Below are 13,854 nucleotides of genomic sequence, written 5' to 3'. Positions count from 1 at the left end.
AATGTCACCCTTTTACAAATAAAACTACTAAAATAAATCTGCTGAGAACTGTTTTATTTAACCTTTGCACTCAGATGTTGTAGATGATCCCACACTGTCTCACTGACAGCTGCTGAGTCTCATACTAGAAGCACAAAACAGCTGACATGCACAACACAGAGGCATCAGCCCCAGAGGGACTCCTGAAACACGCTGACCTTTTTACAGCTGTTGTTTCATCAATATTTAACCCTGAGTTTCCTCGTCTGCACGAGCAGGAGGCGTGGAGCGCCGTGTTCTCACAGAGCTGCACAAACAGCAGCTCGGAGTTCAGGCCAACAAAAGCCGACCTTCTCGTCTGCACCGTGGTCTCTCTGGGTTTTCAAAGGTTTTTCACTCAAACTGTCACGTAAAGAGTTGTCATCTATCATTTCAAATGACACTCAATCATTTATTCACAAATGACATGATATTCAACTTACCTGCAGCCTGGCGAGCTGAGTGATCCTGGCCACAATCTTGTTGTATGGCTCAACAATCTTTGTCCTTATCCTGGAAGGACATCAGTGTTAGATCAGACAGATAGAGCTGTACTGCAGCAAAAACTGTACCTGGAACAACCTGGAACAACCTGGAACAACCTGGAACCTCACACCAGCTTTTGGAATGTGCATACAGGCTGAGGTTTGTTACATTAGTCAAGGTGAGTTTCCATGTTTTATTACAATCTGTGGCAATGCCGCACAGTCGACTGAATTTTAATACTAATCATCGGTTCTCACGATTAAATAAACAGAATCCAATGATATCTAAAACATCAAAGAAAATCAAGTTCTCCTTCAATCAGCGCCTGACCACGTGCCTTCATCTGCCCGTCACAGCTGTTTCCTGCACAGTTTAGCTTGACGCTTCCTGGATGTAACACTAACTTAAACCAATACAAAACAAAATCAAATGTCTGCCACTGCAGAAGATGAAGAGTTTGTCCCCCAGCACCTGTGGACTGTGTAATGATTGTGAACATCAACGTGAAAGCGTCTTGACTCGTTAAAGATGTAGCCAGGCGCCACCCTATGCCAGGAGGAAAGAATCACCCACCGTGGTATCAGACTCTTTCTGAAGCAGCTAGTACCAAAGCACACAGTGTTTTTGCTTTCCCAAACACTGACCCACTTTGACCTCCTGTCTATGAGGGTCGGGTAAACTTTGAGCTGCTGACAACAGGAGCAAAATATACATTCTCAGTATCTTTAGCTCCCGTCTGTCCTGAAGAGAATCCCTCCATCTCTGCCCCTTTTTGTTGTTTTCCCTTGGGAATACTGCATCCCATCCACAAATTCTGCAGTCAAACAGTAGCCTGATTTGCCCTGGTTTCTGAATGATAGATACCAAAACTTGGCAAATACTAGAGATGGCACGATACCACTTTTTCATGTCCGATACCGATATCATAAAGTGGATATCTGCCGATACCGATATGAATCCGATATAATGTGTTTTTTAATCAATAAAACTGTTTTTTAATATCTTGCTGCTTTTTGTATAAGTTCATACTCAAGTTAAAAAAACAAAACAAAAAAAACACTAAAGCTATTTTGTTAAAAATACACTGCACCCAAAATATTTCATAGTTCAGTAAAACTGATCAATCTAATAAACTTAAACCTGCTCCATCCTCCCTATTCTGGTATTTTAAAGAGTACTTAGCAGAAATATTAAGCAACCTAACTAATAGGGCTCTAAAACTCCCAGCAACAACAAAAATAAATAAATAAAAAATAGGGAACCACCCTCCACCTTATGATGCTTAATCGACGTAATCAACTTTAATTTGATGCAGGTTGGAAAAAAAAATGCACAGAAATAAATTATTTTTCAAGAATAATTAAAAGTGCTTGCTCCTCCCCTTTGTGAGTGTGGACGCTTCATCTCTTTGCTCTTGAATGCTTTGCTTCTTATATTGATTTTATTGATTTTTATGCTGATTTTTTCCCTTTTTTCCGTGTGAGCTTACCTGCGATAACTTCTGGACACTTGTAGATCATTAGGACTAGAGTGTTCTTAACAGAAACAGCAACATTTTATGGTTACCTTGTCCTCAGCGCTCCGTGTGTCTGTGGCCTAGACACAGCTGAAGCCTGATTACAGCGTCTGGGCACCGAGCAGCCTCAATAGCCTGGAAAGGTGCTAACCGCTAGGCTAACTAGCAACAAGATGCCTTCCCTCTCCACAGATGACTACCACAGCCTCCTGCAGAAGATTGCAGTACTGGAGACAAAAATTCATCGCTTAGAAGTAAACGTGGAGGTAAATGGACTGTGTGGAAATGAAACAACCTTGCCTTTGATTCAAAACAATGGCGATGAGCAAGCTAGTACACAGCTAAGGAGCACAGATAACATGACCAAGAAAGTAGACTCTGTGCATTATTATAAATCCTCAAGTGATAATCCCCCCTTAGACTGTCTTGGTGCAAAACCAAGACATAAATCATGTCTCCTGGAAGGGGGAGGACGTATCACAGGCAGGGCACAGCGAGCTGAAATCTCTGAAACCGACTGGCCTTCACTTCCTACGAGACAGAGAAGCTCTTCTACCCCTGTATACGGGAGGAAACAGGACTGGACAACCGTGAATAGGAAGGTTAACAACAAACCTCCAAAACAACTGAATGTGAAACTGCAGAACAGATTTGCTCCACTATCAAAGGACCCTGGATCTATATCGGACAACCATCCATCTAAAAGCAGCGAAATAAGGTCTGAAAATCTGTTGAAAAGTAAAAGGCCACAGGGAAAGCTAAAGGCTAGGCCTGAAACTCTGATTGTGGGTGACTCTGCCGTAAAGGATGTACAAAGGATGTGCGGTAAGAACACTAAAGTCCTCTGCTTTCCTAAGGATATGGTCAACAACCTGAAGGAGAGAATTCTTCAAATTGCAGATGAATATCCAACTGTGACAAACATTGTTCTGCATACAGGGTCAAACGATGTGTCCAAACAACAGTCGGAGGTTCTGAAACGGGACTTTACTGGATTATTAAACACTGTAAACTCTCTGAATGCAGCTGTATTCATCAGTGGACCTGTACCGCCGGTCAGAGGAGGAGACGAGAGATTCAGCAGGTTGTTTACACTGAATAAATGGCTTATATCAGCATGTGCTGACCACTCAGTGCACTTTATCGACAACTTTAATATTTTTTGGGAACGCAGGCATCTGTTCAAAGCAAATGGATTTAATTTTAACAAGTCAGGGGTGAAACTGTTCACCTCCAACTTGTTTTATTCCATACGTCATCCATCCGTGCTTGGTGCCAAGGCTGAGATAAACGAGGAGTTATCTCATAAAGAGGAACAAACAGTACTCCAAGAACAGACAAAGCCCAGCAGAAACCTTGAGGAGGAGCTCCATTTGCCCCCACCCGGGAAGAGCCTCAGAAAGGAGAGACATCCATGGCATCTGAGGAAGAGCCTCAGAAAGGAGAGACATCTAAGGCAAGAAGAGGGGTCCCTATTTGCCTCCAACTCTCTCAACAACACCAACGACCAGGACAAGGGACCACGACCTTCCCCAGTCCCCCAAACCCCTGACAGGCCATCACCCTCCTCCCCCTCCCTTTCTCCCTCCTCCCCACACCTGAAATTCACTGAGGAGATGATGGAGCGGGTCAATGCTGGGCTCAGATCTACCCCCCGTCCCAATCCCTTTTTGTCCCCCATAAACCCCCCACCAGAGCGGCCAAAGGTTCGCCATCGAGCCCCACCCTCAACAGAGCAATCGAAGTCACATTGCCCAGCCTCGCCCCCCTTAGTTCCTCTTCATGCCCTGTCTCCGCAGTCTGATGCGTGATGTGTGAAGGGTCCGGGCTGTGAGGATTATGGCAGTGATGACTTTTCCCAGGAGAAGCTGGGACCCTGTTTACTAGAAGGTTTTAAAATTTCTGTACTTTTAGGTGACAGGAGACATGTGGCCTGGTCAAAACACAGAGAGCTGCACTCTAAAAGATCTTTAAACATAGTAAACATACCTTGTGTGCCACAGACTGCTCCCAAACATGAGGGGACAAGTAATACCTCTAAAACACTTAAGTTGGCTTTATTAAACATTAGATCTCTAGCTGGGAAAACATTTTTAATTAATGATTTAATCACTGAGCACAGCCTTGATTTTATGTTTTTAACTGAAACTTGGTTGGACCAAAGTAACAGTGGAGCTGTTCTCATCGAGACGACCCCTCCTAACTACAGTTTTATCAGTGAGGTCAGGGCGAGCAGGAGAGGAGGAGGGGTTGCTGTCTTATTTAATGAATCATTTCAATGTAAGCAGCTATCTCCTGGAAGTTTTCAGTCTTTTGAATATGTGGCTTTACAGCTGAAGGCCCCATCCAAAGTTGTGTTTCTTAATGTTTACAGGCCTCCCAAATACTGCACAGACTTTTTTAATGACCTCAGTGAACTGTTGTCTGTGATCTGTGTTGATTTTGACTGTGTAATTATTGCTGGGGATTTTAACATTCATGTGGACAACCCTCAGGACAAAGGGACTAAAGACCTGAGTAACACTCTGGGGAACTTTGGGCTGACTCAGCATGTAACAGAGGCCACACATAATAGAGGACACACTCTTGACCTACTGATCTCCAAAGGCCTGAGCATTTCAAAGGTTACTGTGTCTGATGTGGGCGTGTCTGATCATTACTGTGTTTTCTTTGAAAGTAAAATCTCAGCCCACACAAATATATCACCAACAGTGATCACAAAACGGTGCATAACTGAACACAGTAGTGCAATTTTTAACCAGGTCTTCCCATTAACACCTGACCTGTCCAGAGGGTCAGTCAATGAGCTCGTCAATAGCTTCAATGCTAACATGTTAAATGTAATGCACACTATTGCTCCCATTAAGGTGAAGGTTATCTCTGGAAGGAAAAAGTCTCCATGGAGAAACTCCACACTGGTGAAAAATGAAAAAAGAGAGTGTAGGAAAGCTGAGCGCAGATGGAGAAAAACAAACCTCCAGGTTCATTATGACATTTATAAAGAGAAACTTCACAATTATAATTTACAACTGAGGAGTGCAAGAAGGTCCTACTTCTCTGACATCATCACTAAAAACAGCCATAATGCTCGGGTCTTATTTTCTACAGTTGACAGGCTAACAAACCCTCCTGTGTCAGTGGCAGCTGAACTTCATTCGACCATGGCCTGCAATGACTTTGCCAAATTCTTCACTGAAAAAATCCAGAAGATTAGACAAGCAATTGGTACATCAACAGCAGATCCAGGATATGTACTGTGTCCACCAAAAAACTGTTTAAACACCATGAAACAGTTTCAACCTATTAACAGCAAAGACCTGGAGGACATCTTAGGTCAACTGAACTCCTCCTCCTGCTGTTTAGATGTCCTTCCAACAAGTTTTTTCAAAAAGGTCTCAAAGACTTTAGAGTCAGACCTGTTACAGATCGTCAACTTTTCTTTATTATCAGGTGTGTTTCCAGAATCACTAAAAACTGCTGTAATCAAACCTATACTGAAAAAGGACAATCTTGACAAGACACAAATGAACAACTACAGGCCGATCTCAAATCTCCCGTTTTTAAGTAAGATCATTGAAAAAGCAGTTTCTCAACAGCTCAGTTACTTCTTAAAACAGAATAATTGCTACGATGCCTTCCAGTCAGGTTTTAGACAGAACCACAGCACTGAAACCGCTCTGACCAAAGTCAAGTCAAGTCAAGTTTATTTATAGAGCACATTTAAAAACAACCAAGGCTGACCAAAGTGCTGTACAGTAAATACAGATAAAAATACAATAGAACACAATTTCGTAAAACACCTCGCTGATCAAAATAAAAAATAAATAAACAAATAAATTAAACCTTTCTAAAAGCCAATGAAAAGAGGTGAGTTTTAAGAGCAGTTTTAAAAGTTTCTAGGCTTTTGGAGAATCTGACGTGAGGAGGTAAACTGTTCCACAGTCTGGGTGCAGCCACAGCAAACGCCCTCTCTCCCTTTGTCTTTAATTTATACCTGGAAACATCTAAAAGCATCAGATCGGCTGACCTCAAAGATCTCCTGGGGCGATAAGTACTAAGGAGTTCTGACAGGTAAGAAGGTGCAGTGCCATTTAAAACCTTAAAAGCCAGCAGTAAGATTTTAAAATCAATCCTAAAAGCAACTGGGAGCCAGTGGAGAGAGCAGAGAACCGGAGTGATGTGGTCTCTTTTTTTTGAACCGGTCAACAGGCGAGCGGCAGCGTTCTGCACCAGTTGAAGGCGATGTAGACAGGAACGATCTAGGCCAGCATAGAGGGAATTACAGTAGTCCAGCCGTGAAGTAATAAAAGCATGGACCACTCTTTCTAGATCGTTCCTGCAAAGGTAAGACTTGACTTTGGCTAAAATCCGTAAATGATAAAAAGATCCCTTAACTACAGAGCTGATTTGTTTATCAAGTTTAAAAGCATTGTCAAAAATAACTCCAAGACTCTTAATGGAAGAAGTGCAATCGGAGGTTAGGGGTCCCAAAAAGTCAAGAGAGAAGTTGGGATCTTTAGGAAGCCCAAACACAATGACTTCAGTTTTGCTTTCATTAAGGTGTAAGAAGTTAAGAGTCATCCAAGTCTTAATGTCAGACAAGCAGGAGAGTAGCGGCTGCAAAGAAACATTGCAGTTCAACCTCAGAGGGAGGTAGATCTGAATATCATCGGCAAAGATGTGGAAGGACACATTATGTTTACGGAGCACATCGCCCAGAGGGAGCAAGTACAGAATAAACAACAGGGGGCCTAGTATGGACCCCTGAGGTACGCCACAGGTTAAAGGAGCTCTGGGAGATGACAGTTCACCAAGGTGAACAGAAAAACTCCTATTATTCAAATAGGACTGGAAAAACTTTAAGACAGTGCCCTTTAAACCGACACAATGTTGAAGGCGGGCTAGCAGTATGTTGTGATCTACAGTGTCGAAGGCTGCTGTCAGGTCCAAGGTTACTAAGACAGCAGCACAACCAGAGTCAACAGTTAAAAGCAAATCATTAAAAACTCTCAGTAGGGCGGTTTCTGTGCTATGCCGAGCTCTAAAACCAGACTGGAACTTCTCATAGAGATTGTTGTTGTCAAGAAATAGCTGGAGCTGCGTGAGGGTGTTTAATGACATATGTCTGAATACAGACAGTGGAAAAATGTCAGTCCTAGTTTTACTGGATCTCAGTGCAGCATTTGATACAGTTGACCACAACATATTACTCAAACGACTGGAGAACTGGACAGGTCTTTCAGGAACTATACTAAACTGGTTCAAAACATACGTAGAAAACAGGAAATACTTTGTATCAATAGGTAACTTCACATCTGAGCAGACAAGTATCACATGTGGAGTTCCCCAAGGTTCCATCTTGGGACCCCTTCTGTTTAACATCTACATGCTCCCACTGGCACAGATTATAAACAACAACAAAATAAACTATCACAGCTATGCAGATGACACACAAATATATATCACAATGTCACCAGGAGACCGAGGCCCTGTACAGGCTCTTGGTAAATGCATTGAGGAAATCAATGACTGGTTGTGCCACAATTTTCTCCAGCTAAACAAAAACAAAACTGAGGTAATAGTCTTTGGCGCCAAAGAAAAACGATTACAGGTCACCAGAGAACTTCAATCTATACATCTAAAAACCACAAACCAGGCGAGAAATTTGGGTGTAGTGATGGATGCAGACCTAAACTTAGAAAAACACATTAAGACAATAACAAAGTCAGCTTACTATCACCTCAAGAATATATCAAGGATAAAAGATCTGATGTCTCAACAGGACCTGGAAAAACTAGTCCATGCATTCATCTTTAGTAGGCTTGATTACTGTAACAGCATCTTTACAGGTCTACCTAAAAAAATCAGTCAGACAACTACAGCTCATTCAGAACTCTGCTGCTCGAGTCCTCACTAAGACCAAAAAAGTGGACCACATCAGTCCAGCTCTGAGGTCCTTACACTGGCTGCCTGTCCGTCAGAGGATAGACTTTAAAGTTCTGATGCTGGCCTATAAAGCTCTGAATGGTTTAGGACCAAAATACATCAATGACCTCCTGACCCAGTATGAACCATCCAGATCCCTCAGGTCATCTGGATCCGGTCTTTTATCAGTTCCCAGAGTCAGAACCAGACATGGAGACGCTGCATTCAGCTTTTATGCTCCTTATATCTGGAACAAACTCCCAGAAAGCCTCAGATCAGCTGAAACACTCAGTTTATTTAAATCCAGGTTGAAGACTCACCTGTTCTCAGCTGCATTTGAATAAAGCACCAAATCCACACTTTAAGCTTAAATTTCAAAACTTACATTTAACTACTGATTTTATCTACTGTTCTGATTTTATCTGTTTTGATTTTATATACTGTTGTTTGTTTGTTTGTTTGTTTGTTTGTTAATTAGTTAGTTCGTTTATTTGCTTGTTTTATTCAATTTTAAATCATGCTTTTTATTTGTTCTTGTTTCTAATGTCTCTGTAAAGCACTTTGAATCACCTTGTTGTTGAATTGTGCTATACAAATAAACTTGCCTTGCCTTGCCTTGCCTAAATAGATTCAGCATCTTTCTTCTACAGACTGCACAGATGGTACCTTCCCAAAGGAAAAAGTACTATAGCTTACTAGGGCATATTAGACTTAACAGTTACTATATACAGTAATGGACTTCTATACATTTAAATCAGATTAAAACTTTGGGTGTAAGATTCAGATAATTATTTATTAAAAGCTAGACATTTTAAATAAGAAAGAAATGTCTTTGTGCCCCCTTTTCCCTGTTCATGCCCTATCGGCCCCCCTGGCTAAACTTTGCTAGATCCGCCCCTGCACAGTTACAGCCGTCAGCTACGTAGAAAAAGATCCTGGTGTAGAAAGTAATATTAAATAAATCCTAACAACAGCTGATCAAGCTTAAACGTGCTGCTGTTGTTCAGCTGCTGGTTTCCTCTTTCTGGTGCAAAGTGGGCCAAAAACAAACAAGAGACGGACTCACGACAGAAAAGCTGATCAGCTGATCATTGATCAGTTTCATGATTGAAGTGGCAGCAGGAGGGAGAGAGAGAGAGAGAGAGGCAGTCGCTCCATATATCGGCTGTCGGATCAGCATGAGCACTGCTGACGATCCTTTCCATGCACATAGTGGTCTTTTTTCTTTGGTTTCTTTTCAAAGCACATCCAAGAGATGTGAGACACTCGCTTGTTCTCGGTTTTTAGACAGATGCCGTTTTGGTGTTCATGATGTGAAGAAAAAGCTCATCTTTAACTGACGGTGCCCGTCTGTTATCCTCTGCGGCATGACTAAAGCTCTGGTAGCCAGTGTTATCCTGAACTGGCTTTCCAGAAGGCCTGTTTGCGCACTCACCTGTAAGCCTCACATGGTCAGAAAAAAACTGAGCTGGACGGTCTCCAGAATTCTGGTCTTCAATAGGTTCACAGTAGGTTTGTGGGCAAATGTCTCCTACCCATCAGAAGTCCAGGCATTGGGCATATTGTGCATGGGGTGGTCCATAATACCGACTGTGGACCTCATGGACACAGATAATGTCCCTTACGAGCAGTGAGAGGATTTCAGCTGCTGGGTCAAGAGGTAGTATTTTGGCAGCAGCGGCTTTGAGATGAGGCTGATGAGTAGCGGTCTCTGGTGTGGGAATTTCCTGTCTATTATTGGGAATCGAGCTAAACTCGTTGGTAGTCCAAGGGATACACAACCATCTACAGATTGGATTATGAAGCCAATGGCCCTTCTTCCACACACATTTTCTTTTTTTAAGGACTTCCTCTGGGACACACACTGACTAAACACAGCTTTGAACTTTGCCTTCCCCACAGTCCTCTGTGCAGCTGGATGTTGTAATAGGAGAGTTCTTCCTGGTTTGCTCCCCACCTTGCTCCTCCTCTGAAATCCAAGACCGTCGTGTCATGCATGGAGGTGGACCGTTAGGAAGAGCCGGCATGCAAAGAGCACTCAGAACAGCGCATTACAGTGTTGCAATCTCTAGCTTTGTGGTTCATAGACATGCAGCATTTTTAATAAATGGAATGCTTTTTGAGGAAACTTTTAAAGAGTGTGGTTTCTTATGAACGGGACAATCCTTGTGTGGATCCATACCAGGCTTCATGGCTACAGTCTCAGTCTTACTGCAGAGTGTCAGAGAGAGTGAGGGGTGTCATGTTGGAGCTCTGAAGGGAAAAGTTTGGGTCTGTTTTCATTTCTGTATGATAATTAACAAAATGAAAGAATGAGAATAATGGCTAATGAACAAAGTGCTCGTTTGTATCTAGTCCCCTGAGTCAAGTTCTTAAGTGTCTTCATTTTGCCCATGACTAAAGTGTGCATTAACATCTTCATCAGTGACACAGCAGGGAATAAAGGAAGGCCGGGGACCACGACTTCACTTTTACCATCGTCACTGTCTGTAGCAGCTTCTGGCACCTTTGCTGCAGCTAGAGCAGCTTCAGTTTTGCCTCCTTCATTAAGCGCATTAAGAGTTGCATCCATGCCAGCTCTTTCAACCTCCGAGTCTATTTGGCATCTGCTCTGGTGGGAGGCGATTTTGCTTCTACTGGCTTAGAATGACATCGACTTTGCAGCCTCACCTTTAGAATTGATGCTTGACATGTTTCCAGCTCCCAAGGACCTAGAGTGTATCCGGTCCACTGTGATGCTCTGGACGTTTATTCTTTTCACTCTATTGATCTCACCACTACACTTTTTTAGTTCATTGTTATTTTTGTTAACAGACCACACTAGATGCCCAGTTACAGAAATCTAAAGGCAGTAAAAGGAAAACAGTGGGTGAATGTGAAGAACTAAGCCAAACATGTCTACATATTTCCTGTTAACATCAACAGTATATAGACTGGCTACAGTCAGAGGCAAACACGTTTACCTGTCAACAGCTGCCTGTAGAGCACTAATCCTTGTCTGCATCATCTGAAGGACACCTGAAAACAACATCATAATTTTAGTCCTTCAGGATATTTTGAACTTGGAGCTACTTTGTTACCAGACTTATTTCAAGCAATGTTAGATCTTTCTTTTGGTAAGCTGCAGGAACTGCAAGCATCTGAAAAGCCCATTATGAATGTACTCCTTTAGTACTTCTGCAAATGTTACCCATCCATCCTCTTAATGATCAAAGTTCAGGTTCATTTGAAAAGTATAAGTTTAATATTAAAGCAGATGTGGTTTTACGGTGTAATAACAGTAATTAATTCCTTCCTAAGTACCAGCAGTTCTAAAAATAGCCACCGTTCACAGATGATCAAATGTTGACTGTAGTTGAACTAATCAAAGCATGGCATTTGTTCGGCATAGTGATTCACACGATGAAGCCTAAAACTGCTAAAAATCAATTTGTCTGTAAAAGAAGTTGACAGATCTGAATTTATGAGAGTAGCTTGTGGAAAAGTGGCAATTTACCTTCCAGAGACTCTATCCCAGTAGCCTGAGCAAGTAAGTCTTCATGTCTGGCCACAACCTGGAAAATATAAACATAAATATAAGAAGACTGCACATGTTATGGTAACTGTTTGTGCTTTATATGACATATTAATGTTTGATTTAAGTTGCTTTTAGTCACATTTTATATATTCACATTGTTATTTTCAGAGATGAGCAGTAACGCGTTGTTACTGTAATCCGATTACTTTCTTCAAGTGACGACTAAAGTAAGGGATTACTACTGCAAAAAAAAGGTAATTAGATTACCGTTACTTTCCCGTAAGCACGCTGCGTTACTGCGTTACTAAAACCGTGATTTTTTTGTGAGGGTCTCATGACAGTGACGTAAGCGAGTGCAACAGTTGTGGCAACAGCTGTGTGCAGATCAACAAAGGATAATATATCGAGTGCGGGAGAGAGTGTGAGCGTGCAGCGTTTAAAGCGTGGAAGTACTGACCTTACTTTGAGTTTGATTCCGCAAAAAGTGACAAAAACATTAATTAGCATCCGCTGTTCACTGCGTGGGAAGAAAACTTCTTTTTACAGCGAAAAAACCCCCTAAACTTCCAAGCAAGCACCGAGTAGCTACGACGTAATGGGAAACTCACAGAGAAACTCTTCAACTGACCGCTACAACACACCTGGACCAGGGCAAACATCCGCCTGCTATACAGGTGAAAATAGAGCAACAGGACTGCTGAGACTTTGACTTTATTTATTTTCTGCTGTATTTTACTTGCATCTATTTGAAAGACTGAGTGTAAACAGAAAAAAATATTTTATTTTATGTGCTGGAATGTGCAGAAAATAGGTTTAAATGTTAAACTAATTTCTTCCAGTCAGAGAATGGTGCATATAATTTAATGTTTGCTTGATGCATAAAGTTAAAAGATTAAAACTAATAAAACAAGTTTTAAAAAGAGACTTTTCCATTTGATTACATTTTGTATGACGGATTAGGCAGAAAGTAGAATTGGGCTGAAAGATCTATCGCTTTATCACCTATTCAGGTTGTAAATCATGTTTTTAACCAAGTAACTAATTACTTTTGAAAATAAGTAATCAGTAAAGTAAAGGGACTACTTTTTGGGGGAAGTAATCAGTAATTAGTTACTGATTACTTTTTTCAAGTAACTTGACCAACACTGGTTATTTGATTCTAACTTTCAGCACTTCTAAAGTGGCTAAAATTTCAGTAGACTACCTTAGTGTTGGTATTTATTGTTAAAACAATAATAGTAACTTTTTAATGGCTTAAATTTTGTTGTGACGTCCAGCATCTTGCCCAAAAATACTTTGGCAATCATGTTTTGCATTCGTCAACACATCCTACAGGTCAACTCAGGATAGATCCAGCGCTCGTCCTGAGTTGTCACACTGATACAGACATTTAAACTTACACTGGGTTCATCTATTTGGATCTGCTTAGTTTTCTCACAGTAATTTGGGAATGCTGGTTATTACTGAAAGTTTATAAATTAGTGCATTCTGAGGGAAACAGTGGCCCAGGTGAGCTGGATTTGTACCTGGGTGTGTAGCTCCTTGTCCAGCTGACTGATGCCTTGTGCCAGCTTGGCCAGCTGTTCAGCGATTACAGCATGGTGAATGGCCTGAGCGGTGTATGTCTTCACATCAAAGTCCTTTACTAGGAAATCAGCATAACACTCTGCAAACACAGCAGTCAGTTTTCAAGCCATTAACTCTCCCAGTCTCACATATTAGACAGCGAGCACATAATCAGACACGTCACTGTCTAATTATACAATTAGCGACTTGATGGGTACCAAATGTAGTTTCTACTTTTTTTTGTCACAAATACTAATTTAGCCAAATGAATTGTACAAACAATGCAAACCAGGTTATTGATGTTAATGTCGCTTCTTCACTGGCTAAAGAATTTTTTACAGTCCTGCGAGACTCTCGCAGCTTTTGATAAAATGCCTTCAAACGATCGACGATCGTATTTAAAGTCGATGCACCAATTCTGTCATGATAAAACTCATTTTACCATCCTTCAAAAGTGAATTCGTGGAAGCTTCTCTACCGTCCTCCATCTTGACAGTTCCGTGTGTGACGTAAATGTGACGGAGTCCGGAAGCTACATGAATCTTAAAGGGACACACAACCAAAGAACTCCCCACAAAACGTCTCTATCGCCCCCTGGTGTCTGGCTGCAGTATAGGTCATAAACCCCGTCTCCTTCATGTTAGCGGATGGGATTGAGGTCAGACTAAAACAAAGTTCCCCTCAAATACATTTTTTCCCAAAGAAAAAAAAATCTGCCATTATTAGCACTTCTTATCTTGCTGATTTGTGTTCAAGGAGTTTCCTTTCTCATAAGTGTAATTCTAATAATTCTAATAATTCTGAATGGCATTAAATTGGTGCAACG

At 41.5% G+C, this 13,854-nt stretch overlaps 2 protein-coding genes across 2 annotated transcripts in view; one reads left to right on the top strand and one right to left on the bottom strand.

Moving 5' to 3' along the window:
• cog5 (component of oligomeric golgi complex 5) overlaps window positions 1-13,595 on the bottom strand; it is a 77,264-nt gene extending 63,669 nt beyond the window's left edge. Inside the window, exons 1-5 of the mRNA XM_080887088.1 lie at window positions 13,471-13,595; window positions 12,989-13,128; window positions 11,442-11,499; window positions 10,909-10,963; window positions 462-531 (exon numbers count right to left, since the gene is read on the bottom strand). Of these exons, the coding sequence (XP_080743214.1) occupies window positions 462-531; window positions 10,909-10,963; window positions 11,442-11,499; window positions 12,989-13,128; window positions 13,471-13,516 (369 nt within the window). The 5' untranslated portion in view covers window positions 13,517-13,595. The remainder of the gene's footprint in view (window positions 1-461; window positions 532-10,908; window positions 10,964-11,441; window positions 11,500-12,988; window positions 13,129-13,470) is intronic.
• Window positions 1,779-4,351, top strand: LOC308400141 (uncharacterized protein). The gene is made up of 2 exons (XM_080887637.1): window positions 1,779-2,845; window positions 2,960-4,351. Exons 1-2 carry the CDS (start codon window positions 2,194-2,196, stop codon window positions 3,829-3,831), a joined length of 1,524 nt encoding a protein of 507 aa, XP_080743763.1. The 5' UTR covers window positions 1,779-2,193; the 3' UTR covers window positions 3,832-4,351.
• Window positions 13,596-13,854: the final 259 nt, after the last annotated feature.

The sequence above is a fragment of the Rhamphochromis sp. 'chilingali' genome (assembly GCF_963969265.1).
Source record: "Rhamphochromis sp. 'chilingali' genome assembly, chromosome: 7".
NCBI lineage: Eukaryota > Metazoa > Chordata > Actinopteri > Cichliformes > Cichlidae > Rhamphochromis > Rhamphochromis sp. 'chilingali'.
The sequence above is the reverse complement of the archived record's forward strand: the minus strand, read 5'-3'. Positions and strand labels throughout refer to the sequence as shown.

Excerpts from the sequence above, each read along its gene's own strand:
- LOC308400141 (XM_080887637.1), top strand. The coding sequence starts at position 2,194 with ATGCCTTCCCTCTCCACAGATGACTACCACAGCCTCCTGCAGAAGATT. Across the intron at positions 2,846-2,959 it reads GGATGTACAAAGGATGTGCG|GGTCAAACGATGTGTCCAAA; the intron begins GTAAGAACACTA and ends TTCTGCATACAG.